This window comes from Zonotrichia leucophrys, unplaced genomic scaffold, assembly GCF_028769735.1.
Source record: "Zonotrichia leucophrys gambelii isolate GWCS_2022_RI unplaced genomic scaffold, RI_Zleu_2.0 Scaffold_307_62382, whole genome shotgun sequence".
Lineage (NCBI taxonomy): Eukaryota > Metazoa > Chordata > Aves > Passeriformes > Passerellidae > Zonotrichia > Zonotrichia leucophrys.
Genome location: NW_026992512.1, coordinates 30429 through 56121, shown reverse-complemented (window position 1 = coordinate 56121; position 25693 = coordinate 30429). Strand labels below are relative to the sequence as shown.

At 55.9% G+C, this 25693-nt stretch overlaps 1 protein-coding gene across 2 annotated transcripts; it reads right to left on the bottom strand.

Annotated features, from left to right (window-relative positions):
• Positions 1-44: 44 nt before the first annotated feature.
• HNRNPL (heterogeneous nuclear ribonucleoprotein L) lies at positions 45-24747 on the bottom strand. 2 transcript variants are annotated; one of them, XR_010438496.1, is made up of 15 exons: positions 24490-24747; positions 22420-22538; positions 21199-21436; positions 20041-20126; positions 19085-19181; positions 18172-18244; positions 11208-11279; positions 8568-8863; positions 6557-6678; positions 4183-4384; positions 2360-2417; positions 1722-1843; positions 1557-1580; positions 1175-1410; positions 45-569 (listed from the first exon to the last, which is right to left on the bottom strand). XR_010438496.1 is itself a non-coding variant. In XM_064701021.1 (13 exons), the coding sequence occupies exons 1-13, from the start codon at positions 24724-24726 to the stop codon at positions 511-513; spliced, it is 1755 nt and encodes a 584-aa protein (XP_064557091.1). In that variant the 5' UTR covers positions 24727-24747; the 3' UTR covers positions 49-510. The 2 variants fall into 2 exon arrangements, 1 of the variants encoding a protein (XP_064557091.1); XM_064701021.1 differs by lacking the exons at positions 1175-1410; positions 1557-1580 and having other exon boundaries at positions 49-569; positions 1748-1843.
• Positions 24748-25693: the final 946 nt, after the last annotated feature.

Genomic DNA, 25693 nt, shown 5'->3' with positions numbered 1-25693 from the left:
TGGGGGGGGTTTGGGGTCCCTGGGCTGATCCTGGGGGGCCCTGGGGGGGTCTCAGAGGGGTCCCGAGGGGATTTTTGGGGGTCCCCAAAGGAATCCCAGGGGGGGTTTTGGGGTCCTTGGGGGTCTCAAGGGATCCCAGAAGGTCTTGGGGGGACCCCAGGGGGGTTTTGGGGGTCCTGGGGGTCTCCAGGGGGATCTTTGGGGGTCCCGGGGGGATCCTTGGGGGTCTCCAAGGGATCCCCAGGGGGATCTTTGGGGTCTCCAAAGGATCCTGGCTCATCCTGGGGGTCTCTGGGGGTCCCAGGGCCGATTTTGGGGGTCCCAGGGCCGATTTTGGGGGTCCCAGGGCTGATTTTGGGGTCCCCGGGGTGATTCTGGGGGTCCCAGGGCCGATTTTGGGGGTCCCAGGGCCGATTTTGGGGTCCCCAGGGTGATTTTGGGGGTCCCCGGGTGATTTTGGGGGTCCCAGGGCCCATTTTGGGGGTCCCCAGGGCCCATTTTGGGGGTCCCCTATGAGGCGTGCTGGGCCGTGGAGAAGCAGAGCTTGAGCGTGTAGGGGTAGGGTCCGTCTGGGGGGGGGCAGAAAGGGGGGTCAGGGGGGGGCTGGGACCCCCCAGGACCCCCCCCCAAATCACCCAGGACCCCCCAAAACCCACCAGGACCCCCCAAAACCCGCCAGGACCCCCCAATCCTCCCCAAAACCCCCCAGGACCCCCCAAACCCTCCCCTGACCCCCAAACAACCCCAACCCCCCCTCAGGACCCCTCCCCAAATCCCCCCTGACCCCCCCAAACCCCCCCCAGGACCCCTCCCCAAATCCCCCCCAGCCCCTTCCTCAGCCCCCCAAACATGAAGAGGTTGAGGAGAATGAGGAGGGGGAGGATGAGGAGGATGATGATGATGAAGGGCAGGGTGGGGAGGGGGCTGGGAGGATGAGGAGGATGAGAGGAAGAGGAGGAGGAAGAGCAGAATGAGGAGGATGAGGAGGGGGCTGGGAGGAGGAAGATGAAGAGGTCGAGGAGGAGGAAGAGGAGGAGGAGGAAGCGGAGAGGGATGAAGAGGAAGACGAGGATGAGGAGAAGATTGAGGAGAAGGAAGGGCAGGACGAGGAGGAGGAGGAAGAGAAGGCTGAGGATGAAGAGGAGGATGAGGATGCTGAGGCCGAAGCACTCACTGGGGTTCTTCATCTGGAAGTGGTTGAGGAAGATGAGGAGGAGGAAGAGGAGGATGAAGGGCAGGGTGGGGAGGGGGCTGGGAGGATGAGGCTGAGGATGAGGATGAGGATGAGGATGAGGATGAAGATGATGCTGAGGCCGAAGCACTCACTGGGGTTCTTCATCTGGAAGTGGTTGAGGAAGAGGAGGAGGAGGAGGAGGAAGGGCAGGGTGGGGAGGGGGCTGGGAGGCTGAGGCTGAGGATGAGGATGAGGATGAGGATGAGGCCGAAGCACTCACTGGGGTTCTTCATCTGGAAGTGGTTGAGGAAGAGGAGGAGGAGGAAGGGCAGGGTGGGGAGGGGGCTGGGAGGATGAGGCTGAGGCTGAGGATGAAGATGAGGCTGAGGCTGAGGATGAGGATGAGGCCGAAGCACTCACTGGGGTTCTTCATCTGGAAGTGGTTGAGGAAGATGAGGAGGAAGGAGAAGATGAAGGGGGGTGGGGGGGGTGGGGGAGAGAGGCTGAGGATGAGGAGGTGAGGTGAAGATGAGGCTATGAGGATGAGGATGAAGATGAGGCCGAAGCACTCACTGGGGTTCTTCATCTGGAAGTGGTTCAGGAACCCGAGCGTCTCCAGGGCGTCGCTCTTGGAGTCCCACTCGAGCAGCCCCGAGGAGCTGCGCTCGCCTGGGGGCACACAGGGGTCACACAGGGGTCACACGGGGGTCACACGGGGTCATGGGGTCACACGGGGGTCACACGGGGGTCCCCGACACCCCCAAATTCCCACAACACCCCAAACACCACCCTGACCCCCAAATCCCCCCTGGACCCCCAAATCCCACACCTGTACCCCAAATCCCACCCAAATGCCCCCCAAATCCCCACCCTGACCCCCCCAAATCCCACCCTGACCCCCAAATCCCACCCTGACCCCCCAATCCCCCCAGACCCCCAAATCCCCACCCCTGACCCCCAAATTCCACCTGACTCCCCAAATCCCCCCAAATCCCACCCAAATCCCCCCAAATCCCCCCTGGACCCCCAAATCCCCACCCTGACCCCCCAAATCCCACCCTGAACCCCCCAAATCCCCCCCAAATCCCACCCTGACCCCCAAATCCCACCTTGAACCCCCAAACCCCACCCTGAACCCCCAAATCCCCCCCAGACCCCCCCAAATCTCCCCAGACCCCCACTCACTCTTGCCAGAGAACACCTTGACCGAGGACGGGCGCTTGACCCCGAGCTCGTCACAGATCTGGGGGGACAAACGGGGTCAGGGGGGATCTGGGGGGCTCAGGGGGGGTTTGGGGGGGCTGGGGAGGGGCTTTGGGGGGTTTGGGGAGTTTGGGGGGGATTTGGGGATTTTGGGGGGCTGGGGAGGGGCTTTGGGGATTTTGGGGGGGCTTGGGGGGGATTTGGGGATTTTGGGGGGGCTGGGGGGGGCTTGGGGGGGATTTGGGGAGGTTTTTGGGGGCATTTAGGGGGGTCACGAGGGGTTTGGGGGCTCAGGATGGGGGTTTGCAGTTGGGAGGATGAAGAGGAGGATGAGGAGGAGGATGAGGATGAAGAGGAGGATGAGGAGGATAAGAACGAAGGGGAGGATGAGGATGATGAGGACGAAGAGGATGAAGGGCAGACATCAGGAATGAGACAGAGAAAATGAAGAGAGAGCTGAGGAGGAGGATGAGGATGAAGGTGAGGATGACTCCGAGGCCGAAGGTACCTCGTAGAAGTTGTCCTCGGTGACGTCGAGGGGCAGGGACAGGGACAGGGTAGGGATAATGAAGGGCAGGGTGATGCTGAGGAGGATGAGGATGAAGGTGAGGATGACTCCGAGGCCGAAGGCCATCCCGTACCTCATAGAAGTTGTCCTCGGTGACGTCGAGGGGCAGGGACAGGGACAGGGACAGGGTAGGGATAATGAAGGGCAGGATGAGGATTAAAGAGGAGGATGAAGGGAAGGGTGATCCTGAGGAGGATGAGGATGAAGAGGGTGACACTGAGGATGACCCCGAGGCCGAAGGCCACCCAAACCTCGTAGAAGTTGTCCTCGGTGACGTCGAGGGGCAGGGACAGGGAGAGGGACAGGGACAAGGACAGGGACAGGGATAGTGAAGGGAAGGGTGATGCTGAGGAGGATGAAGGGCAGGTGAGGATGAAGAGGATGAAGGTGAGGATGAGGATGAAGATGAGGCCGAAGGTACCTCGTAGAAGTTGTCCTCGGTGACGTCGAGGGGCAGGGACAGGGACAGGGATAATGAAGGGCAGGATGAGGATGAAGAGGATGAAGGTGAGGATGAGGATGAAGGTGAGGATGAGGATGAAGGTGAGGATGAGGATGAAGCTGAGGCCGAAGGTACCTCATAGAAGTTGTCCTCGGTGACGTCGAGGGGCAGGGACAGGAACAGGGACAGGGATAATGAAGGGAAGGGTGATGCTGAGGAGGATGAGGATGAAGGGCAGGATGAGGATGACTCTGAGGCCGAAGGCCACCCCGTACCTCATAGAAGTTGTCCTCGGTGACGTCGAGCGGCAGGGACAGGGACAGGAACAGGGACAGGGACAGGGACAGGGACAGGGATAGTGAAGGGAAGGATGATACTGAGGAGGATGAGGATGAAGGTGAGGATGAGGATGAAGGTGAGGATGAGGATGAAGGTGAGGATGACTCCGAGGCCGAAGGTACCTCGTAGAAGTTGTCCTCGGTGACGTCGAGGGGCAGGGACAGGGACAGGAACAAGGACAGGGGTAACGCTAATGAAGGGCAGGATGATACTGAGGAGGATGAGGATGAAGGTGAGGATGAGGATGAAGGTGAGGATGAGGATGAAGGTGAGGATGAGGATGAAGACGAGGCCGAAGGCCACCCAAACCTCGTAGAAGTTGTCCTCGGTGACGTCGAGGGGCAGGGACAGGGATAATGAAGGGCAGGATGATGCTGAGGAGGATGAAGGGCACGTGAGGATGAAGAGGATGAAGGTGAGGATGAGGATGAAGACGAGGCCGAAGGCCACCCAAACCTCGTAGAAGTTGTCCTCGGTGACGTCGAGGGGCGCGTTGAAGAAGTGCAGCACGTTGCTGGGGTGCTGGATGCGGTTCTTGGCCGCCTGCTCGGGCGTGGAGAAGCGGTTGTTGCGCGAGCCGCTGAAATCCTTGTAGCTGCACGAGCCGTCCTCCAGCCCGTACGACTGGCCCGGCATGATGGCGTGCTGCTTGGAGACGCTGGGGAGGGAAAATGGGGAAAAACGGTGAGAAACGGTGAAAAAACGGGAAAAAACGGTGAAAAAACGGGGAAAAACGGTGAAAAAATGGCTTAAAAACCCCAAAATCCACCCCAAAATCCCTATAAACCCCGTAGGACTGGCCCGGCATGATGGCGTGCTGCTTGGAGACGCTGGGGAGGGAAAATGGGGAGAAACGGGGAGAAACGGTGAAAAAACGGGAAAAAACGGGAAAAAAACAGGGAAAAACGGTGAAAAAATGGGTCAGAAAACCCCAAAATCCACCCCAAAAATCCCCAAAAATCCCCGTAGAACTGGCCCGGCATGATGGCGTGCTGCTTGGAGACGCTGGGGAGGGAAAAACGGGGAAAACGGGGGAAAAACGGGAAAAAACGGGGAAAAAACGGGGAAAAACGGTGAAAAAACGGGGAAAAAACGGCTTAAAAAAAACCCAAAATCCACCCCAAAAATCCCTATAATCCCCATAGGACTGGCCCGGCATGATGGCGTGCTGCTTGGAGACACTGGGGAGGGAAAAATGGGGGAAAACGGGGAAAAACGGGAAAAAACGGTGAAAAAACGGGGAAAAACGGTGAAAAAACAGGGAAAAACGGCTTAAAAAACCCCAAAATCCACCCCAAAAATCCCTATAATCCCCATAGGACTGGCCCGGCATGATGGCGTGCTGCTTGGAGACGCTGGGGAGGGAAAATGGGGGAAAATGGGGAAAAAATGGGAAAAAATGGTGAAAAATGGTGAAAAAAACGGGGAAAAACGGCTTAAAAAACCCCAAAATCCTCAAAAATCCACCCCAAACACCTCTATAATCCCCGTACGACTGGCCCGGCATGATGGCGTGCTGCTTGGAGACACTGCGGGGGGAAAATGGGGGAAAATGGTGAAAAAATGGGAAAAAATGGTGAAAAATGGCGAAAAAAACGGGGAAAAACGGCTTAAAAACACCAAAATCCACCCCAAAATCCCTATAAACCCCGTAGGACTGGCCCGGCATGATGGCGTGCTGCTTGGAGACACTGCGGGGGGAAAAATGGGGAAAAAGGGGAAAAAACGGGAAAAAACGGTGAAAAAACGGTGAAAAAACGGGAAAAAACGGGGAAAAAACGGTGAAAAAATGGCTTAAAAACACCAAAATCCACCCCAAAAATCACTATAATCCCCATAGGACTGGCCCGGCATGATGGCGTGCCGCTTGGAGACACTGGGGAGGGAAAATTGGGGAAAACGGTGAAAAAATGGGAAAAAACGGTGAAAAAACGGGGAAAAACGGTGAAAAAATGGCTTAAAAAACCCCAAAAACCCCCGTAGACCCCGTACAACTGGCCCGGCATGATGGCGTGCTGCTTGGAGACGCTGGGGAGGGAAAATGGGGGAAAATGGGGAAAAAACGGGGAAAAACGGTGAAAAAACGGGAAAAAACGGGGAAAAAAACCCCAAAATCCACCCCAAAAATCCCTATAATCCCCATACGACTGGCCCGGCATGATGGCGTGCTGCTTGGAGACACTGGGGAGGGAAAAATGGGGGAAAATGGTGAAAAAACGGGAAAAAACGGTGAAAAAACGGGGAAAAAACGGGGAAAAACGGTGAAAAAACGGTGAAAAAACGGTGAAAAAATGGCTTAAAAACACCAAAATCCTCAAAAATCCACCCCAAAATCCCCCACAGACCCCACAGGAGCCGTCCTCCAGCCCGTACGACTGGCCCGGCATGATGGCGTGCTGCTTGGACACGCTGGGGAGGGAAAATGGGGAAAAACGGTGAAAAAACGGGAAAAAACGGTGAAAAAACGGGGAAAAACGGTGAAAAAACGGGGAAAAAATGGCTTAAAAACCCCAAAATCCGCCCCAAAATCCCCATAAACCCCGTAGGACTGGCCCGGCATGATGGCGTGCTGCTTGGAGACACTGGGGAGGGAAAATGGGGAAAAACCCCAAAAATCCACCCCAAAACCGCCAAAATCCACCCCAAAACCACCCTAAAAATCTCTGTGGGAAACAGCGTGTCAGAAAACCCCAAAAATGCACCGCAAAAACCCCTGAAAATCCACCCCAAAAATCACTATAAACCCTTAAAATCCCTCAGGGACCCCCCAAAATGACCCCAAATTCTCCAAAATTTCCCAAAATTGCCCCAAAAAGCCCCAAACGCGCACCAGACGTTGAGCTTCTGGCCGAACATGAAGTTGTTGTTGAGGTGGGTGATGGCTCTGTCCACGGCGTAGCCATCGGCCATCTCCACCATGGCCGCGCCCGGCTTGCTCTTCATGAACTTCACCTGGGACAGGTGAGATGGGGACAGGACAGGTGAGATGGGGACAGGGACAGGTGAGGGACACTGGGACAGGTGAGGGGCAGTGACCACACCCGGCTTGCTCTTCATGAACTTCACCTGTGCAGGTGAGACATGGACAGGTGAGGGGACAGGGACACTGGGACAGGTGAGGGACACCTGGGACAGGTGAGGGACACTGGGACAGGTGAGGGGACAGGGACAGGTGAGGGACACTGGGACAGGTGAGGGACACCTGGGACAGGTGAGGGACACCTGGGACAGGTGGGACAGGACAGGTGAGAGGGGGACAGGTGAGGGACAGGTGGGACAGGTGAGGGACACTGGGACATGGACAGGTGAGGGACAGTGACCACACCCAGCTTGCTCTTCATGAACTTCACCTGTGCAGGTGGGACAGGACAGGTGAGGGACAGGGACACCTGGGACAGGTGGGACAGGTGGGACAGGACAGGTAAAGGGACACAGGGACAGGTGAGAGGGGACAGGTGACACCTGGGACAGGTGAGGGGCAGTGACCACACCCGGCTTGCTGTTCATGAACTTCACCTGCACAGGTGAGACAGGTGAGATGGGACAGGTGAGGGGACAGGGACACCTGGGACAGGTGAGGGGGGCTGGGACAGGTGAGGGACACAGGGACACCTGGGACAGGTGAGGGACACACCTGGGACAGGTGAGGGGGGACACAGGGACAGGTGAGGGACACGGGGACAGGTGAGGGACACGGGGACACCTGGGACAGGTGAGGGACACGGGGACAGGTGAGGGACACTGGGACACCTGGGACAGGAGAGGGACACAGGGACAGGTGAGGGACACTGGGACACCTGGGACAGGTGAGGGGCAGTGACCACACCCGGCTTGCTCTTCATGAACTTCACCTGCACAGGTGAGAGGGGACAGGTGAGGGGACAGGTGAGACCTGGGACAGGTGAGGGGACAGGGTGAGGACACAGGGACAGGTGAGGGACACAGGGACAGTGGGACAGGACAGGTGAGGGACACTGGGACAGGCGAGGGGACAGGGACAGGTGAGGGACACAGGGACAGGTGGGACAGGTGAGGGGCAGTGACCACACCCGGCTCGCTCTTCATGAACTTCACCTGCGCAGGTGGGACAGGACAGGTGAGACATGGACAGGTGAGGGACAGGTGACACCTGGGACAGGTGAGGGACACTGGGACAGGGGACAGACCTCCTGTAGGACCCCTCAATTCCCCTTTGGGACCCCCCAGACCCCTCAGGAGACCCCTGCCCACCTTCTCCACGTTCCCATAGAGGCAGAACACGTTGAACACGCGGTCGCAGTTCATCTTGGCCTGGTCCAGCCTCCCCAAATCCCCCCCAAACCCACTCTAATCCCCCCCAAACCCCACTGCAGACCCCCAAATCCCCCCCAGACCCCTCAGGAGACCCCTGCCCACCTTCTCCACATTCCCATACAGGCAGAACACGTTGAACACCCTGTCACAGTTCATCTTGGCCTGGTCCAGCCTCCCCAAATCCCCCCCAGACTCCCCCCAAATCCCCTTTAGGACCCCCCAGACCCCTCAGGAGACCCCTGCCCACCTTCTCCACGTTCCCGTACAGGCAGAACACGTTGAACACCCTGTCGCAGTTCATCTTGGCCTGGTCCAGCCCCACTGAGGACCCCCCAAACCCCACTGCAGACCCCTCAAACACCCCCCAAATCCCCCCCAGACCCCTCTGGAGACCCCTGCCCACCTTCTCCACGTTCCCGTAGAGGCAGAACACGTTGAACACGCGGTCACAGTTCATCTTGGCCTGGTCCAGCCTCCCCAAATCCCCCCCAGACACCCCCCAAATCCCCTTTGAGACCCCCCAGACCCCTCTGGAGACCCCTGCCCACCTTCTCCACGTTCCCGTAGAGGCAGAACACGTTGAACACCCTGTCGCAGTTCATCTTGGCCTGGTCCAGCCCGTACACCATCAGCACGGGCGAGTCAGCGTGGGGGCCGTAGTCGGGGGGCGGCGGCGGCGGCGGGGGGGGGTGCCCGTACTGGGGTCCGTAGCGCCCGGGACCCCGGCGGTGCCCCCCGCCCACCGGGGGCGGCCCCATGCGGCGCCCCTCGTAATGGGGGGGAGGGGGCCCGTAGCCCTCGTCGTGGTGGTAGTGCCCGTGGTGGTACCCGCCGTGGGGACCCCCTGAAATGGGGAAAACAGGGTCAGGTGAGACCCCCGAAATGGGGGAGAGACCCCCGGAATGGGGGAGAGACCCCGAAATGGGGGAGAGACCCCCATGGTGATGGCAGACCCTGTAACCCTTGGCATGGTAGTGCCCGTGGTGGTACCCGCTGTGGGGACCCCCTGAAATGGGGCAGAAACAACAAGGGTGAGACCCCCGAATTGGGGGAGAGACCCCTGAAATGGGGAGAGAACAGACCCCAAATGGGGTGAGAGAGACCCCCGAATTGGGGGAGAGACCCCCATGGTGATGGCAGCCCCCATACCCCTTGGCATGGTAGTGCCCGTGGTGGTACCCGCCGTGGGGACCCCCTGAAATGGGGGAAACAGGGTCAGGTGGGACCCCCGAATTGGGGGAGAGACCCCTGAAATGGGGGAGAGACCCCCACGGCGATAGGAGACCCTGTAACCCTTGGCATGGTAGTGGCTGTGGTGGTACCCGCCGTGGGGACCCCCTGAAATGGGGAAAACAGGGTCAGGTGGGACCCCCGAATTGGGGGAGAGACCCCCACAGTAATGGCAGACCCTGTAACCCTTGGCATGGTAGTGCCCGTGGTGGTACCCGCCGTGGGGACCCCCTGAAATGGGGCAGAAACACGGGTGAGACCCCCGAATTGGGGGAGAGACCCCCATGGTGATGGCAGACCCCGTAACCCTTGGCATGGTAGTGCCCGTGGTGGTACCCGCCGTGGGGACCCCCTGAAATGGGGAAAATAGGGTCAGGTGGGACCCCCGAATTGGGGGAGAGACCCCTGAATTGGGGGAGAGACCCCTGAAATGGGGAGAGACCCCCATGGTGACAGGAGACCCCATAATAGAGAGAGACCCCAAATGTGGGGAGGGGGCCCGTAGCCCTCGTTGTGATGGTACCCGCCGTGGGGACCCCCTGAAATGGGGCAAAAAACCAGGGGTGAGACCCCTGAAATAGGGGAGAGACCCCCGAATTGGGGGAGAGACCCCCATGGTGATGGGAGACCTCAAACTATGGAGAAAAGAGAGATAAGGGAGACATCAAATATGGGGAGGGGGCTTGTAACCCTTGCCATGGGGGTACCCGCCGTGGGGACCCCCTGAAATGGGGGAAACAGACCCAAAATGGGGTGAGAGAGACCCCCAAATTGGGGGAGAGACCCGGGGGGCAGAGGTGTCCCCCCAGAGCCTGGCAGGGGTCACAGCAATGGGGCACAGACCCCAGGGAGAGGAGACCCCCCCCCAAACGAGCCCCCAGCCCGCCCCCCCAAAGTGCCCCAAGCCCCCCAAACCTGCCCCAAACGAGCCCCCAGCCCCCAAAGGTGCCCCAAGCCCCCCCAAACGAGCCCCCAGCCCCCCAAAACTGCCCCAAAGGTACCCCCAGTCTGCCCCAAACCTTTTCCCAGCCCCCTCAAATCTACCCCAAACCATCCCCAAACCATCCCCAAGCCCCCCAAACCTGCCCCAAAGATGCCCCTCAGCCCATCCAAACCACCCCCAAGACCCCCAAATCTGCCCCCAAGCCCCGCAGAACTACCCCCAGTGCCCCCCAAAGCTACCCCCAGCCCCTCCAATCCCTCCCTAGTTCCCCCAAACCTGCCCCAAATCTGCCCTAAGCCCCCAAATCTGCCCTAAGCCCCCCAAACCTGCCCCAAACCCCCCCAAACCTGCCCAAAACCCCCCAAAACCTGCCCCAAACCCCCCCAAACCTGCCCCAAACCCCCCCAAATCTGCCCTAAACCACTCCAAATCTGCCCTAAACCCCCCCAAACCTGCCCTAAGCCCCCCAAACCTGCCCCAAACCCCCCGAAACCTGCCCCAAACTCTGCCCAAAGCCCCCCCAAACCTGCCCCAAGCCCCCCAAACCTGCCCTAAGCCCCCCAAACCTGCCCTAAAGCCCCCCAAACCTGCCCCAAACCCCCCCAAACCTGCCCTAAACCCCCCGAACCTGCCCTAAACCCCCCAAACCTGCCCTAAACCCCCCGAACCTGCCCCAAACCTCCCCAAACCTGCCCCAAACCCCCCCAAACCTGCCCTAAGCCCCCCAAACCTGCCCTAAACCACTCCAAATCTGCCCTAAACCCCCCCAAACCTGCCCTAAACCCCCCAAATCTGCCCTAAACCCCCCAAATCTGCCCTAAACCCCCCAAACTTTATCCCAGCCCCTTCAAACCTGCCCTAAACCCCCCGAAACCTGCCCCAAACTCTGCCCTAAGCCCCCAAACCTGCCCCAAACTCTGCCCTAAGCCCCCCAGAACCTGCCCCAAACTCTGCCCTAAGCCCCCCAAACCTGCCCCAATCCCCCCCAAGCCCCCCATTTTGTTCCGCTCCGTACCGTACTCGGCCGGGTGGTCGCCCAGCAGGGGCGGCTGTCGCTGCCGTTTGTTGGGGGTCCCGCCGGGCTCTCCTGGGGGGGGGGGCACACACGTGGGGAGGGGTCACAACCCCCCAAAACCCCCCCCCAGAACCCGGGAACCCCCCGCCCACCCATCAGCACAACGGTGGTAATTAATCATTAATTATTAATCATTAATCATCAATTATTAATTAGGGGTGGTAATGAATGCCCCCATGGCACCAGGGCATGGGGGGGGTCAGGATTGAAGGCAGGGTTGGGGTCAGAACTCAAAGTTTTGGTCAAATCCTCCCCCTCCTGGAGAATTGCCATGATTTGGTTTGGGGGTGAAAAGAGAGAGAAAAAGGACAAAGAGAGAGAGAAAAAGGGAAAAAAGAGAAGAGAAAATGGGGAAAGAGAGAGAAAAATGGGAAAAAGAGAAAAAGGGCAAAGAGAGAGAAAAAGGGAAAAAAGAGGAGAGAAAGGGGAAAGAGAGAGAAAAAGGGCAAAGAGAGAAAAAGGGAAAAAAGAGAGAAAAAGGGTAAAAAAAGGCAGAAAAGGTGTAAAAAAAGAGAGAAAAGGGGCAAAAAGAGAGCACGGGGGGCAGAAAGAGAGCACGGGGGGCAAAAAGAGAGCACGGGGGGCAGAAAGAGAGCACGGGGGGCAGAAAGAGAGCCCGGGGGGTACTTACAGCTCCTGGGGGGGCAATAAAGTCCTTGGGGCCCCTCCTGGGGGCTCCTCTTACCCTCGGCTCTGCCGGCGGCCCGGGCCCTGCGGCACAGGGCGAGAGTCACCAAAAGCGCCCAAAACGGCCCAAAACGGGCACCCCCGGAGACCCCGGAACGTTCTGGAATGTTCCTTGGGATGTTCCTTGGGATGTTCCTTGGGGTGTTCTTTGGAATGTTCTGGAATGTTCCTTGGAATGTTCCTGGAATGTTCCTTGGGATGTTCCTTGGGGTGTTCTGGAATGTTCCTTGGGATGTTCCTTGGGGTGTTCTTTGGAGTGTTCTGGAATGTTCCTTGCGGTGTTGTTTGGAGTGTTCTGGAATGTTCCTTGGGATGTTCCTTGGGATGTTCCTTGGGGTGTTCCTGGAGGTGGTGCTGGAGTGTTCCTGGGAGTTCTCCTGGAATGTTCTCGGGGTGTTTCTAGAATGTTCCTTGCGGTGTTCTTTGGAATGTTCTGGAATGTTCCTGGAATGTTCTTTGGAATGTTCTGGAATGTTCCTTGCGGTGTTCTTTGGAATGTTCTGGAATGTTCCTTGGAATGTTCCTTGGAATGTTCTGGAATGTTCCTTGGGGTGTTCTTTGGAATGTTCTGGAATGTTCCTTGGAATGTTCCTGGAATGTTCCTTGGGATGTTCCTGGAGGTTCTCCTGGAATGTTCTCGGGGTGTTTCTACAATGTTCCTTGCGGTGTTCTTTGGAATGTTCTGGAATGTTCCTTGGAATGTTCCTGGAATGTTCTTTGGAATGTTCTGGAATGTTCCTTGGAATGTTCTTTGGAATGTTCTGGAATGTTCCTTGGAATGTTCTTGGAATGTTCTGGAATGTTCCTTGGGGTGGTCCTGGGGTGCTCTTGGAATGTTGCTGGAGGTGTTTCTGGAATGTTCCTTGGAATGTTCCTGAAATGTTTCTTGGGGTGTTCTGGAATGTTCCTGGAATGTCCTTGGGGTGTTTCTAGAATGTTCCTTGCAATGTTCATTGGAATGTTCTGGAATGTTCCTTGGAATGTTCCTGGAATGTTCCTTGGAATGTTCCTGGGGTGTTTCTGGAAGGTTCCTTGGGTGTTCTTGGAATGTTCCTGAAATGTTTCTTGGGGGTGTTCTGGAATGTTCCTTGGAGTGTTCTGGAATGTTCCTTGGAATGTTCCTTGCAATGTCCTTGGGGTGTTTCTGGAAGGTTCCTTGGTGCACTCCTGGAACATTCCTGAAATGTCCCTTGGAATGTCCTTGGGGTGTTGCCAGAATGTTCCTGGAATGCTGAAGGTGTTTCTGGAACGTTCCAGGGGCGCTCCTGGCCTGTTCCTGGAATGTTTCTGGAACATTCCTGGCAGTGTTCTTCTGGTGTTGTTCCTGGGGTGCTCCTGGAGTGTCCCTTGGGGTGCTGAAGGTGTTTCTGGAACGTTTCTGGAACGTTCCTTGGTGTGCGCTTGGAACACTGCTAACATGTTCTGTGGGATGTTACTGGAGATGTTTCTGGAACGTTCCTGAGGTGCTGCTCAAGGTGTTTCTGGAATGTCCCCGGGGGTGTTTTTGGGGTGTTGCTGGAATGTTCCAGGGGTGTTCCTGGAAGTCTTGATGGAATGTTCCTGGGATGCGCTTTGGGGTGTTGCTGGAATGTTCTTTGGAGTGTTGCTGGAATGTTCTCTGGGTGTTGCTGGAATGTTCTCTGGGTGTTGCTGGAATGTTCTTTGGGTGTTGCTGGAATGTTCTCTGGGTGTTGCTGGAATGTTCTCTGGGTGTTGCTGGAATGTTCTCTGGGTGTTGCTGGAATGTTCTCTGGGTGTTGCTGGAATGTTCTTTGGGTGTTGCTGGAATGTTCTCTGGGTGTTGCTGGAATGTTCTCTGGGTGTTCCCGGGGTGTTGCTGGAATGTTCCTGGAATGTTCCTGAAATGTTCCTGGAACATTCCTGGGGGTGTCCCTGGAATGTTCCTGGAATACTCTTTGGGATATTGCCAGAACGTTCCAGGAATGTTCTTTGGGGTGTCCCTGCAACATTCCTGGGGGTGTCCCTGGAATGTTCCTTGGGGTGTTTCTGGAATGTTCTTTGGGATGTTGCTGAAATGTTCTTTGGATGTTCCTGGGGGTGTTCCTGAAATGTTCCTTGGAATGTTGCTGGAACATTCCTTGGGTATTCCTGGAACGTTCCTTGGATGTTCCTGGAGTGTTTCTGGAATGTTCCTTGGGTGTTCCTGGAATGTTCCTGGAATGTTCCTTGGGTGTTACTTGGGGTGTTTCTGGAATGTTCCTTGGGGTGTTGCTGGAATGTTCCCAGAATGTTCCTTGGAATGTTCCTGGGGTGTTTCTGGAATGTTCTTTGGATATTCCTGAAGTGTTTCTGGAATGTTCCCAGAATGTTCCTTGGGTGTCACTTGGAGTGTTTCTAGAATGTTTCTGGGGTGTCCTTGGAATGTTCCTTGGGGTGTTGCTGGAATATTCTCAGAATGTTCCTTGAATGTTCCTGGAATGTTCCTGGGGTGTTCCTGGAATGTCTCTGGAATGTTCCTTGGGGGTGTTGCAGGAATATTCCCACAATGTTCCTTGGAATGTTCTTTGGATATTCCTGAAGTGTTTCTGGAATGTTCCCAGAATGTTCCTTGGGTGTTCCTGGAATGTTCCTTGGGTGTTACTTGGGGTGTTGCTGGAATGTTCCTGGGGGTGTCCTTAGAATGTTCCTTGGGGTGTTGCTGGAATATTCCCACAATGTTCCTTGGAATGTTCCTGGAATGTTCCTGGAATGTTCCTTGGGGTGTTGCTGGAATATTCCCACAATGTACCTTGGAATGTTCCTGGAATGTTCTTTGGATATTCCTGAAGTGTTTCTGGAATGTTCCCAGAATGTTCCTTGGGTGTCCCTGGAATGTTTCTGGAATGTTCCTGGGGGTGTCCTTGGAATGTTCCTTGGGGGTGTTGCCGGAATATTCCCACAATGTTCCTTGGAATGTTCCTGGAATGTTTCTGGAATGTTCCTTGGAATGTTCCTGGAATGTTTCCAGAATGTTCCTTGGAATGTTCCTGGAATGTTTCTGGAATGTTCCTTGGGGTGTTGCTGGAATATTCCCAGAATGTTCCTTGGAATGTTCCTGGAATGTTTCCAGAATGTTCCTTGGAATGTTCCTGGGGTGTTTCTGGAATGTTCCTGGGGGTGTCCTTGGAATGTTCCTTGGGGGTGTTGCTGGAATATTCCCACAATGTTCCTTGGAATGTTCCTGGGGTGTTTCTGGAATGTTCCTTGGGGAGTTTGGGCCCCCTCCAGCCCGGGTTTGGTGGGTTTGGGGTTTTTGGGAGGCGTCGGCACCTCAGGGATGCTCAGGAGCTCCTGAAAGCACCAAAAAGGGCCTTGGGTGGTCCCGAAACCACTGAATTGTGGCGTGGAATGGGAAAAATTCATAAACCCACTGAATTGTGGCATGGAATGGGAAAAATTCATTAAACCACTGAGATTGTGGCGTGGAATGGGAAAAATTCATAAAACCACTGAATTGTGGCATGGAATGGGAAAAATTCATAAACCCACTGAATTGTGGCATGGAATGGGAAAAATTCATAAAACCACTGAATTGTGGCATGGAATGGGAAAAATTCATAAAACCACTGAATTGTGGCATGGAATGGGAAAAATTCATAAACCCACTGAATTGTGGTGTGGAATGAGAAAAATTCATAAACCCACTGAACTATGGCGTGGAATGGGAAAAATTCATAAAACCACTGAATTGTGGCATGGAATGGGAAAAATTCATAAAACCACTGAATTGTGGCATGGAATGGGAAAAATTCATAAAACCACTGAATTGTGGCGTGGAATGAGAAAAATTCATAAAACCACTGAATTGTGGCATGGAATGAGAAAGAATTCCTAAAATCATTGAATTGAGTCATGGAAGAGATAAAAGCTCCTAAAATCCCCGAAATTGAGTCACGGAAGAGAAAAGAGTTCCTAAAAACCCTGGGGTTTTGTGTCCCCAATGACAGAATTCCTAAAACCATCAATAAATGGTCCTGGAGGTCAAAAAATTGGTCTTGGGTTGGAGAGAATTCCAAAAACCATCAAAAATGGTCTTGGAAGATCCCTTGGAAGTGTGGTAAGGAAATTCCTAAAAAGACCCAAGGAAACGGCCTGGGAAGGGAGAGAATTCCTAAAAGTGACCAAAAATGGTCTTGGTAATGAGAAAATTCCTAAAACCCACCAAAATTGGGTCTCTGAAAGGAAAGAATTCCTAAAAATCCTGGAAATGAGGTGCTGGAAAAGAGATTTCCTGAAAATCCCGGAAATGAGGTCTTGGAAATGAGAGAATTCCTAAAAATGTTCTTGGGATGTGTCCGTGTTGCTGAAATCCTAAAATTTACCCAAATTGTGCCTTGGAAATGAGAGAAATCCCATGAAATGCTCTTGGTTTGTGTTGATGCTGAAAGAATTCCTAAAAATCACCGAGTTTTGTGCCTTGGAAATGAGAGAATTCCCATTAAATGCTCCTGGGTTGTGTCCATGTTGCTGCAATTCCTAAAAACCATCGAGATTTGTGCCTTGGAAGTGAAAGAATTCCTAAAAAATGTTCTTGGGTTGTGCTGATGGTGCTGAAATCCTAAAACCCGCTGGGTTTTGTGCCTTGGAAATGAAAGAATTCCTAAAAAAAAACCTTCTTGGGTTGTGTCCGTGTTGCTGAAATCCCAAATTCTACCCAAAATTTTGCTCTGAAAATGAGAGAATTCCCATGAAATGCTCTTGGGTTGTGCTGATGTTGCTCAATTCCTAAATTTGCCCAAATTGTGCCTTGCAAGTGCCAGAATTCCCATGAGATGCTCCTGGGTTGTGTTGATGTTGCTGAAATCCCAAAAAACCACTGAGTTTGTGTCTTGGAAGTGAAAGAATTCCTAAAACAAAAATATTCTCGAGATGTGTCCATGTTGCTGAAATGCTAAAATCCATCAACATTTGTGCCTTGGAAATGAGAGAATTCCCATGAAATGCTCCTGGGTTGTGTTGATGTTGAAAGAATTCCCAAAAACCTCTGAGTTTGTGCCTTGGAAGTGAAAGAATTCCCATGAAATGCTCTTGGTTTGTATTGATGTTGCTGAAATCCTAAAAATTCCCCCAAATTGTGCCTTGGGAGTGAGAGAATTCCTAAAAGGATCAGAATGTTCTTGGGCTGTGTCTTGGTATGTTGCTGGAATTCCTAAAATTCACCCAAATTGTGCCTTGGAAATGAGAGAATTCCCATGAAACGCTGCTGGGTTGTGTTGATGTTGAGAGAATTCCTAAAATTCACCCAAATTGTGCCTTGGAAATGAGAGAATTCCCATGAAACGCTGCTGGGTTGTGTTGATGTTGAAAGAATTCCTAAAATTCACCCAAATTGTGCCTTGGAAATGAGAGAATTCCCATGAAACGCTGCTGGGTTGTGTTGATGTTGAGAGAATTCCTAAAATTCACCCAAATTGTACCTTGGAGGCGCCAAAATTCCTAAAAAAAAAATGTTCTTGGAATGTGCTGATGTAGCAATTCCTAAAATTCCACCCAAATTGTGCCTTGGAAATGCCAAAATTCCCGTGAAATGCTCCTGGCTTGTGTTGATGTTGCTGAAATTCCTAAAATTGCCCCAATTTGTGCCTTGGGAATGGGACAATTCCTACAAATGTCCTCGCTCTGTGTCCGTGGTGCCGCGTCCCTCGCCGGGGGCTCCTGCAGCCTCTGGTGTTGGTGATTTTGGGGTTTTTTGGGGTTTTTTGGGGTTTTTTTTCTCCTGGATTTTTGTTTTTGAGGGGTTGCTTGAGCCCCCCCAGTGTGGTGTGAGGAGGAGGAGGAGGAGGAAGAGGAGGAGGAGAGGCTGAATGTGCCCGGGATGGGCGCGGGGCTGACGCACGACAAACCCCCCCAGCCCCAAATTTTGGGAAAGATTCCCTAATTTTGGGAAAGATTCCCTAATTTTGGGAAGCACCCCTGGGACCCTCCTTTATTTGTGTGGGATCTCCCAATTTTGGGAAGGAACTCCCAATTCTAGGAAGGATCCTTGGGACCCCCTAATTTTGGGAAAGATCCCCCCAAATTCGGGAAGGATCCCTGGGACCCCCCAATTTTGAGAAGGACCCCTGGAACCCCCCAATTTTAGGAAAAACCCCAGGAATTTTTGAGTGAGACCCTCCCAGTGTTGGGAAGGACCCCCCGGCTCATCCCCCCTTCCTGAGCCCCCAAATTCCAGGAATTGTCCCCAATTCCCAGCCCAGGTGGGGCTGCCCAGCCGTACCTGTCCCGCTCAGGTTGGGGTTGGTGTAGTCCCAGGTGTCCTGGTCGTTCTTGAACACGTTCAGGCGGCTGGGCTGGGGGGGCACGGGGGGTTGGCACCTGCCCAGGTGTGCCCAGGTACCCCCAGGTGTGTGCCCAGCTACCCCCAGGTGTGTGCCCAGGTACCCCCAGGTGTGTGCCCAGGTACCCCCAGGTGTGCCCAGGTACCCCAGGTGTGTGCCCAGGTGTGCCAGCTGTGTGCCCAGGTGTGCCCAGGTACCCGCAGGTGTGTGCCCAGGTACCCCCAGGTGTGTGCCCAGGTGTCCCCAGGTGTGCCCAGGTACCCCAGGTGTGCCCAGGTACCCCCAGGTGTGTGCCCAGGTACCCCAGGTGTGTGCGCAGGTGTGCCCAGGTACCCCCAGGTGTGCCCAGGTACCCCCAGGTGTGTGCCCAGGTACCCCCAGGTGTGTGCCCAGGTACCCCCAGGTGTGCCCAGCCACCCTCAGGTGTGCCCAGGTACCCCCGGTGTGCCCAGGTACCCCCAGGTGTGTGCCCAGGTACCTCCAGGTGTGCCCAGCTACCCCAGGTGTGTGCCCAGATGCTTCCAGGTGTGTCCAGGTGTGCCCAGGTACCCCCAGGCATGCCCAGATGCTCCCAGGTGTGCGCCCAGGTGTGCCCAGGTGTGTCCTCAAATACCCTCAGGTACGCCCAGGTGTTCAGGTGTGTGCCATGTGTCCCCATGGCCCAGGTGTGTGCCCAGGTGCCCCCAGGTGTGCCCACGTGTCCCAGGTGTGTGCCCACGTGTCCCAGGTGTCCCCATGTCCCAGGTGTGTCCCAGGTGTGCCCACATGTCCCAGGTGTCCCCATGTCCCAGGTGTGTGCCCAGGTGCCCCCAGGTGTGCCCACATGTCCCAGGTGCCCCCAGGTGTGCCCACCTTGGCGTACTCGATCTTGAGGGTGCAGCACCCCGAGTAGATGTCGGCGCCGTTGAGCGAGGCCTTGGCGCGCTGGGCGCTCTGCACCGAGTCAAACGTGGGCGGGTCAAGGAAACCTCAAAGATTGGGGTTTGGGGCAATTCCTGAGGGATCTGGGGCAATTCCTGAGGGATTTGGGGCAATTCCTGAGGGTTTGGGGCAATTCCTGAGGGATTTGGGGCAATTCCTGAGGGTTTGGGGCAATTCCTGAGGGATTTGGGGCAATTCCTGAGGGATTTGGGGCAATTCCTGAGGGTTTGGGGCAATTCCTGATGGGATTTGGGGCAATTCCTGATGGGATTTGGGGCAATTCCTGAGGGATTTGGGGCAATTCCTGAGGGATTTGGGGCAATTCCTGATGGGATTTGGGGCAATTCCTGAGGGATTTGGGGCAATTCCTGAGGGATCTGGGGCAATTCCTGAGAATTTGGGGCAATTCCTGAGAATTTGGGGCAATTCCTGAGGGTTTGGGGCAATTCCTGAGGGATTTGGGCAATTCCTGAGGGATTGGGACAATTCCTGATGGGAAATTTGGGCAATTCCTGAGGATCTGGGCAATTCCTGAGGGATTTGGGCATTCCTGATGGGATTTGGGGCAATTCCTGATGGGATTTGGGGCAATTCCTGATGGGATCTGGGGCAATTCCTGATGGGATTTGGGATTGAGGCAATTCCTGATGGGATTTGGGGCAATTCCTGAAGGGATTTGGCACTGGGGAAACTCCCAATGGGGTTTGGGGAATTCCTGACAGGATTTGGGGCAATTCCTGATGGGATTTGGGGATTTTGGGACCTCAGGATGGTGGGGACACAGGGACAGCCTCGCCCTGAGCTGTTCTGGTGGTCTCAGACCCCTCTGATCCCCATTCCTGGGATTTCGGGGAGCCCCCAGAAGCCCCAGAGCAGGTTTGGGATATTCCACCATGGCCTGCACGCCGTTCTTGCGGAAGATGACGATCCTCTGCACCGGCCCGCACGGGTTGCAGATGGTGTACAGCACGTCCTGGGGGAACACGGGGGTCAGGGGCACCCCAAAACACACACGGGACCCCAAAAATACGGCCCAGAACCCCAAAATGGACATGGGACCCCAAAACTACAGCAAAAGACCCCCCAAAACCAAGCTAGGACACCCCAAACCCCACTGACCATGGAGTAGATGGGGTTGAGGATGGTGAAGAGCAGCACGATAGTGGTGACCCCAAACTCCCCTAAACCCTAATAAATCCCAATAAAATCCTATAAAATCCAATAAAACCCAATAAAACCCAATAAAACTCCAATAAACCCCGAAATCCCAGCCCTGCTGACCGTGGTGATGGAGTAGATGGGGTTGAGGATGGTGAAGAGCAGCACGATGGTGGTGACCCCAAACCCCAACAAACCCCTATAAAACCCAATAAAACCCCCATAAATCCCAATAAAACCCCAATAAAGCCCCAAAACGCACGGTGGTGATGGAGTAGATGGGGTTGAGGATGGTGAAGAGCAGCATGTTGGTAGTGACCCCAAACTCCCCTAAACCCTAATAAATCCCAATAAAATCCTATAAAATCCAATAAAACCCAAGAAAACCCAATAAACCCTCAAATCCCAGCCCTGCTGACCGTGGTGATGGAGTAGATGGGGTTGAGGATGGTGAAGAGCAGCATGGTGGTGGTGACCCCAAACTCCCCTATACCCCAATAAACCCCAATAAAAGTCCGATAAACTCCAATACAAATCCAATAAAACCCAATAAAACTCCAATAAGCCCCGAAATCCCAGCCCTGCTGACCGTGGTGATGGAGTAGATGGGGTTGAGGATGGTGAAGAGCAGCATGATGGTGGTGACCACAAACCCCAACAAACTCCAACTAAACCCCAACAAATCCCTATAAAACCCAATAAAACCCCCATAAATCCCAGTAAAACCCCAATAAAGCCCCAAAACGCACGGTGGTGATGGAGTAGATGGGGTTGAGGATGGTGAAGAGCAGCACGTTGGTGGTGACCCCAAACCCCAATAAACCCCTATAAACCTCAATAAAATCCCTATAAACCCCAATAAACCCTCAAATCCCAGCCTCACTGACCGTGGTGATGGAGTAGATGGGGTTGAGGATGGTGAAGAGCAGCACGTTGTTGACGCCGCGCGCGTCGTCGCTGTCCCCGGGCCGCGAGATCTTCTGGCTGGTGGAGTAGTTGACGAAGGCCGGGTGCCCCGCGAAGTAGATCTGGTTGTCGGCCGCGTAGTTGACGGCGTTGCAGGCGCCCAGGATGTCCTCGAACTCCACCAGGGCCTGGCGCTTCTTGGGCATCACCACCACGTAGCTGGGGCACGGGGACACGGTCAGCGTGGTGGCACCAACCCATGGTGGCATCAGCCCATGGTGCCACCAACCCCTGACATCACCACCATGCAGCTGGGGCACGGGGACACGGTCAGGATGGTGGCACCAACCCATGGTGGCATCAGCCCATGGTGCCACCAACCCCTGACATCACCACCACGTAGCTGGGGCACGGGGACACGGTCAGCGTGGTGGCACCAACCCATGGTGGCACCAACCCATGGTGCCACCAACCCCTGACATCACCACCACGTAGCTGGGACACGGGGACACGGTCAGCGTGGTGGCACCAACCCATGGTGGCATCAACCCATGGTGCCACCAACCCCTGCCATCACCACCACGTAGCTGGGACACGGGGACACGGTCAGCGTGGTGGCACCAGCCCATGGTGGCACCAACCCATGGTGGCACCACCCCAGTGTCCCTGGTACTCCCAGTGTCCCCGGTGTCGTCACTCCTGTGTCCCCTGTCCCCAGTGTCCCCACCTTAGTGTCCCCACTGTCCTCTGGTGTCCCTAGCACACTGTCCCCAGTGTCCCCACCCCAGTGTTCCCACCATGTACCCCAAGTCCCTTACACGTCCCCCCACCCCACTGTCCCCATCTCTGTGTCCCCTGTCCCCCCTGTGTACCTCCAGTGTCCCCACCCCAATGTCCCCAGCACACTGTCCCCAGTGTCCCCTGGTGTCCCCAGCACACTGTCCCTCCCACTGTCCCCACCCCAGTGTCCCCAGCACACTGTCCCCACTGTCCCCTGGTATCCCCAGCACACTGTCCCCAATATTCCCTGTCCCCAGTGTCCCCTGGCGTCCCCAGCACACTGTCCCCACTGTTCCCCCCATGTCCCCTGGTGTCCCCAGCACACTGTCCCCAGCATCCCCAGTGTCCCCAGCACACTGTCCCCACTGTCCGCCCCAAATCCCCTGCATGTCCCCACCCGTGTGTCCCCACCCCTGTCCCACCTGATGGGCCCGAACTCCTGCAGCGCCTCCACCAGGTCGGCCTCCACGATGCCGTCGATGAGGCCGCGGATGTGAACCACGGGCGACGCCGGCGTCTTGTGCGGGTCCTCGTAGTTCTCCTGGGGACACCGAGGGCTTGGGGACATCCCCGATGGGCTGGGGACATCCCTGATGGGTTTGGGGACATCCCTGATGGGTTTGGGGACATCCCTGATGGGTTTGGGGACATCCCTGCTGGGTTTGGGGACATCCCCGATGGGCTGGGGACATCCCCGATGGGTTTGGGGACATCCCTGATGGGGCTGGGGACAGCCCTGATGGGTTTGGGGACAGCCCTGCTGGGTTTGGGGACATCCCTGCTGGGTTTGGGGACATCCCTGATGGGTTTGGGGACATCCCCGATGGGTTTGGGGACAGCCCTGATGGGTTTGGGGACATCCCCGATGGGTTTGGGGACATCCCCAATGGGTTTGGGGACATCCCTGATGGGTTTGGGGACAGCCCTGATGGATTTGGGGACAGCCCCGATGGGTTTGGGGACATCCCTGATGGGTTTGGGGACATCCCTGATGGGCTGGGGACATCCCTGATGGGTTTGGGGACATCCCTGATGGGTTTGGGGACAGCCCTGATGGGTTTGGGGACAGCCCTGATGGGCTGGGGACATCCCTGATGGGCTGGGGACAGCCCTGATGGGTTTGGGGACATCCCTGCTGGGTTTGGGGACATCCCTGCTGGGTCTGGGGACAGCCCTGCTGGGCTTGGGGACACCTTTGCTGAGTTTGGGGACAGCCCTGTTGGGTTTGGGGACATCCCTGATGGGTTTGGGGACATCCCTGATGGGCTGGGGACATCCCTGATGGGTTTGGGGACATCCCTGATGGGCTGGGGACATCCCTGCTGGGTTTGGGGACAGCCCTGATGGGTTTGGGGACATCCCTGCTGGGCTTGGGGACAGCCCTGATGGGTTTGGGGACACCCCTGCTGGGCTTGGGGACATCCCCGATGGGTTTGGGGACATCCCTGATGGGTTTGGGGACAGCCCCGATGGGTTTGGGGACAGCCCTAAACCCCGCAGCTCTGGGGCCAGGCCGAGTCAAAACAGAACTGCCACACCCCTAAATTTTTAAATTTTAAATTGAAGCGCTCTCAAATGCTAACTTCTTTATAGGAATAACTTACACCCAAAGTATCTGCTGTCCCTCATTATTTACCACCCAATATTTATCCCTCATTCCCTCAGAAAATATCTTTTTGCACTCCTCAATATTTACCTCCCACTATTTGCCTCGCAAAAAATATCTTTTTCCATTCCTCAGTATTTACCTCCCAATATTTATCTCCCAATACTTGTCTCCCAAAATTTACACTCTCATGGATGATCTTCACTTCCACTTCCACCCAATATTTCCCCCCTCAATATTCGCTCCCTCAGATACCTTTTATCCTCCTTCAATATTTACCCCCAATACTTACTCCCTCACAGCAAATTTTTTACTCCTCCTCAACATTTATCCCCTCAAGAGGGATCTTTTACCCTCCCTCACTATTTACTCCCTTAAAGAAAATCTTTTGCCCCCCCTCAGATTTACCCCCCGATATTTACCCCTCAGACGGGATCTTCTCCTCCCCTAAGCCCTTCCCGCCATGTCTGTCCCCTCAGAACGTTCCTCCCCACATTTTCCCCCCTCACTAAAATTTCTTTCCTCCCCTCAGCTCCTCTTTCCACTTTTAACTTTTCATGAGGGTTTCCTACACCCCCTCAGCCCTTCCCTCCATTTTTGCCCCTTCACAGAAGCTCTTTTACCCCCTCAGCCCTTCCCTCCATTTCTGCCCCCTCGCAGGAGCTTCTTTACCCCCTCAACCCTTCCCTCCATTTTCGGCCCCTCAAGGGAGCTCTTTTACCCCCTCAGCCCTTCCCGCCATTTTTGCCCCCTCACAGGAGCTCCTTTACCCCCCTCAGCTCCCGCCGCCACATTTAATCCCCCCACAGCGTTTTCCGCCCCTCTAGGAGCTGTTCTACTCCCGCTCCCCACACCAAATCCCCTCCCCGCTTTCCCCCATCCTCACCGATCCTCCTGCTCCGGCCCCGCCGCCCGCGCCCCCCGGCCCACCGGGCCCATGAGGCGGCGCCTCCGCGCTCTCGGTTTTCAGGCGTTTAGGAGCTCTCCCGCCTTCGCCGCCGCCACCGCCGCCGTAATATCGGCCCGAACCGCCGCCGCCGCCGCCCGTAGCCATCTTCCCCATGTCGGCTCCGCGTCCGCCACCTTCAGCACCCTGAGGGCCGCGCCACCGCCGCCGCGACATGGCGCCCCGCTCCGCAGTCCCGCCCACGACACGCCCCCATTGGCCCGCCCACGCGTCAATCAAGGCTGTCCGGCCATCCCATTGGCTGACGCTGTTCCCGCCGCACCCGCGAGGCCGCACGCCTTTGTGATTGGCTCGGTCACAGAAAATACCCCGCGCCTATTGGTCCGCTGAGCTGCCTATCAGCGCTATCCTGAGAATACCATTCGTCGCAGCGCGCAACGGTCCGTCCGCCCACCGTGCTGATTGGAGGAGCCGTTGCCAGTCAGGGCGAGGCTCCGCCCTTCTTCTTGTCCAACCCGCAGATCCCGCCTCCCTCTTCCCACAGCGCCTTTCGGCCGCGGCGCCCCTGCCATTGCGGCCACAAGACGTCGATCAACCTCATCCGGCCACCATTGGCTCGTCTCGAGGAGCCCCGGCCTCTGGTCTCGAGCACCGGGCATGCCGCTCACTCATTGGCTGAGCTGTACGTCAATCAACGCCCACGCCCCTCAGTGCCGCGCTCTGATTGGTGAATTTGCTGGTGTTTTCGCTTGTGATTGGCCAGCGCGTGCGGGACGTTCCCCACTACTCAGCGCAGGAAGTACTGGGAAGGCGCTGGGAGGGCACTGGCGGTAACTGGGAGCACTGGGCCTCCCAGCCGCAAGGGGGCGCACTTCCTCCTCACCCATCTCAACCCCGCCCCCTCGCACGCTCCTTGACCACCCGCCCCGCGGCCCCAACCAATCACCGCTCTCCTCTCATTCCCACCATCCGCCACCCAATCATCTCAGCCCTTTCATTCAACTGTGCACACGAGCCCGCCTTTTTTGCTGGGGGAATTCCTCGACCAATCAGCGTGAGGCTCTCGAGCTCTCAGCCAATCAGAAGAGACGGGGCGGGGTTTCAGCGTGAGGGGTTGGCACCGCCCCCTCCCCAATTCGGGGGTCCCGGAGCCCCCTCAGGAACGAAACGGCCCCAAAATGAC

Coding starts and splice junctions, on each gene's coding strand:
- HNRNPL (XM_064701021.1), bottom strand. CDS start 24,726: ATGTCGCGGCGGCGGTGGCGCGGCCCTCAGGGTGCTGAAGGTGGCGGA. Junction 20,127..21,198: donor CCATCTACTCCATCACCACG/GTCAGTGAGGCT, acceptor GTGTTCCCCCAG/GACGTGCTGTACACCATCTG. Junction 1,844..2,359: donor CAAGGTGTTCTCTGGCAAGA/GTGAGTGGGGGT, acceptor GTGTGCCCCCAG/GCGAGCGCAGCTCCTCGGGG.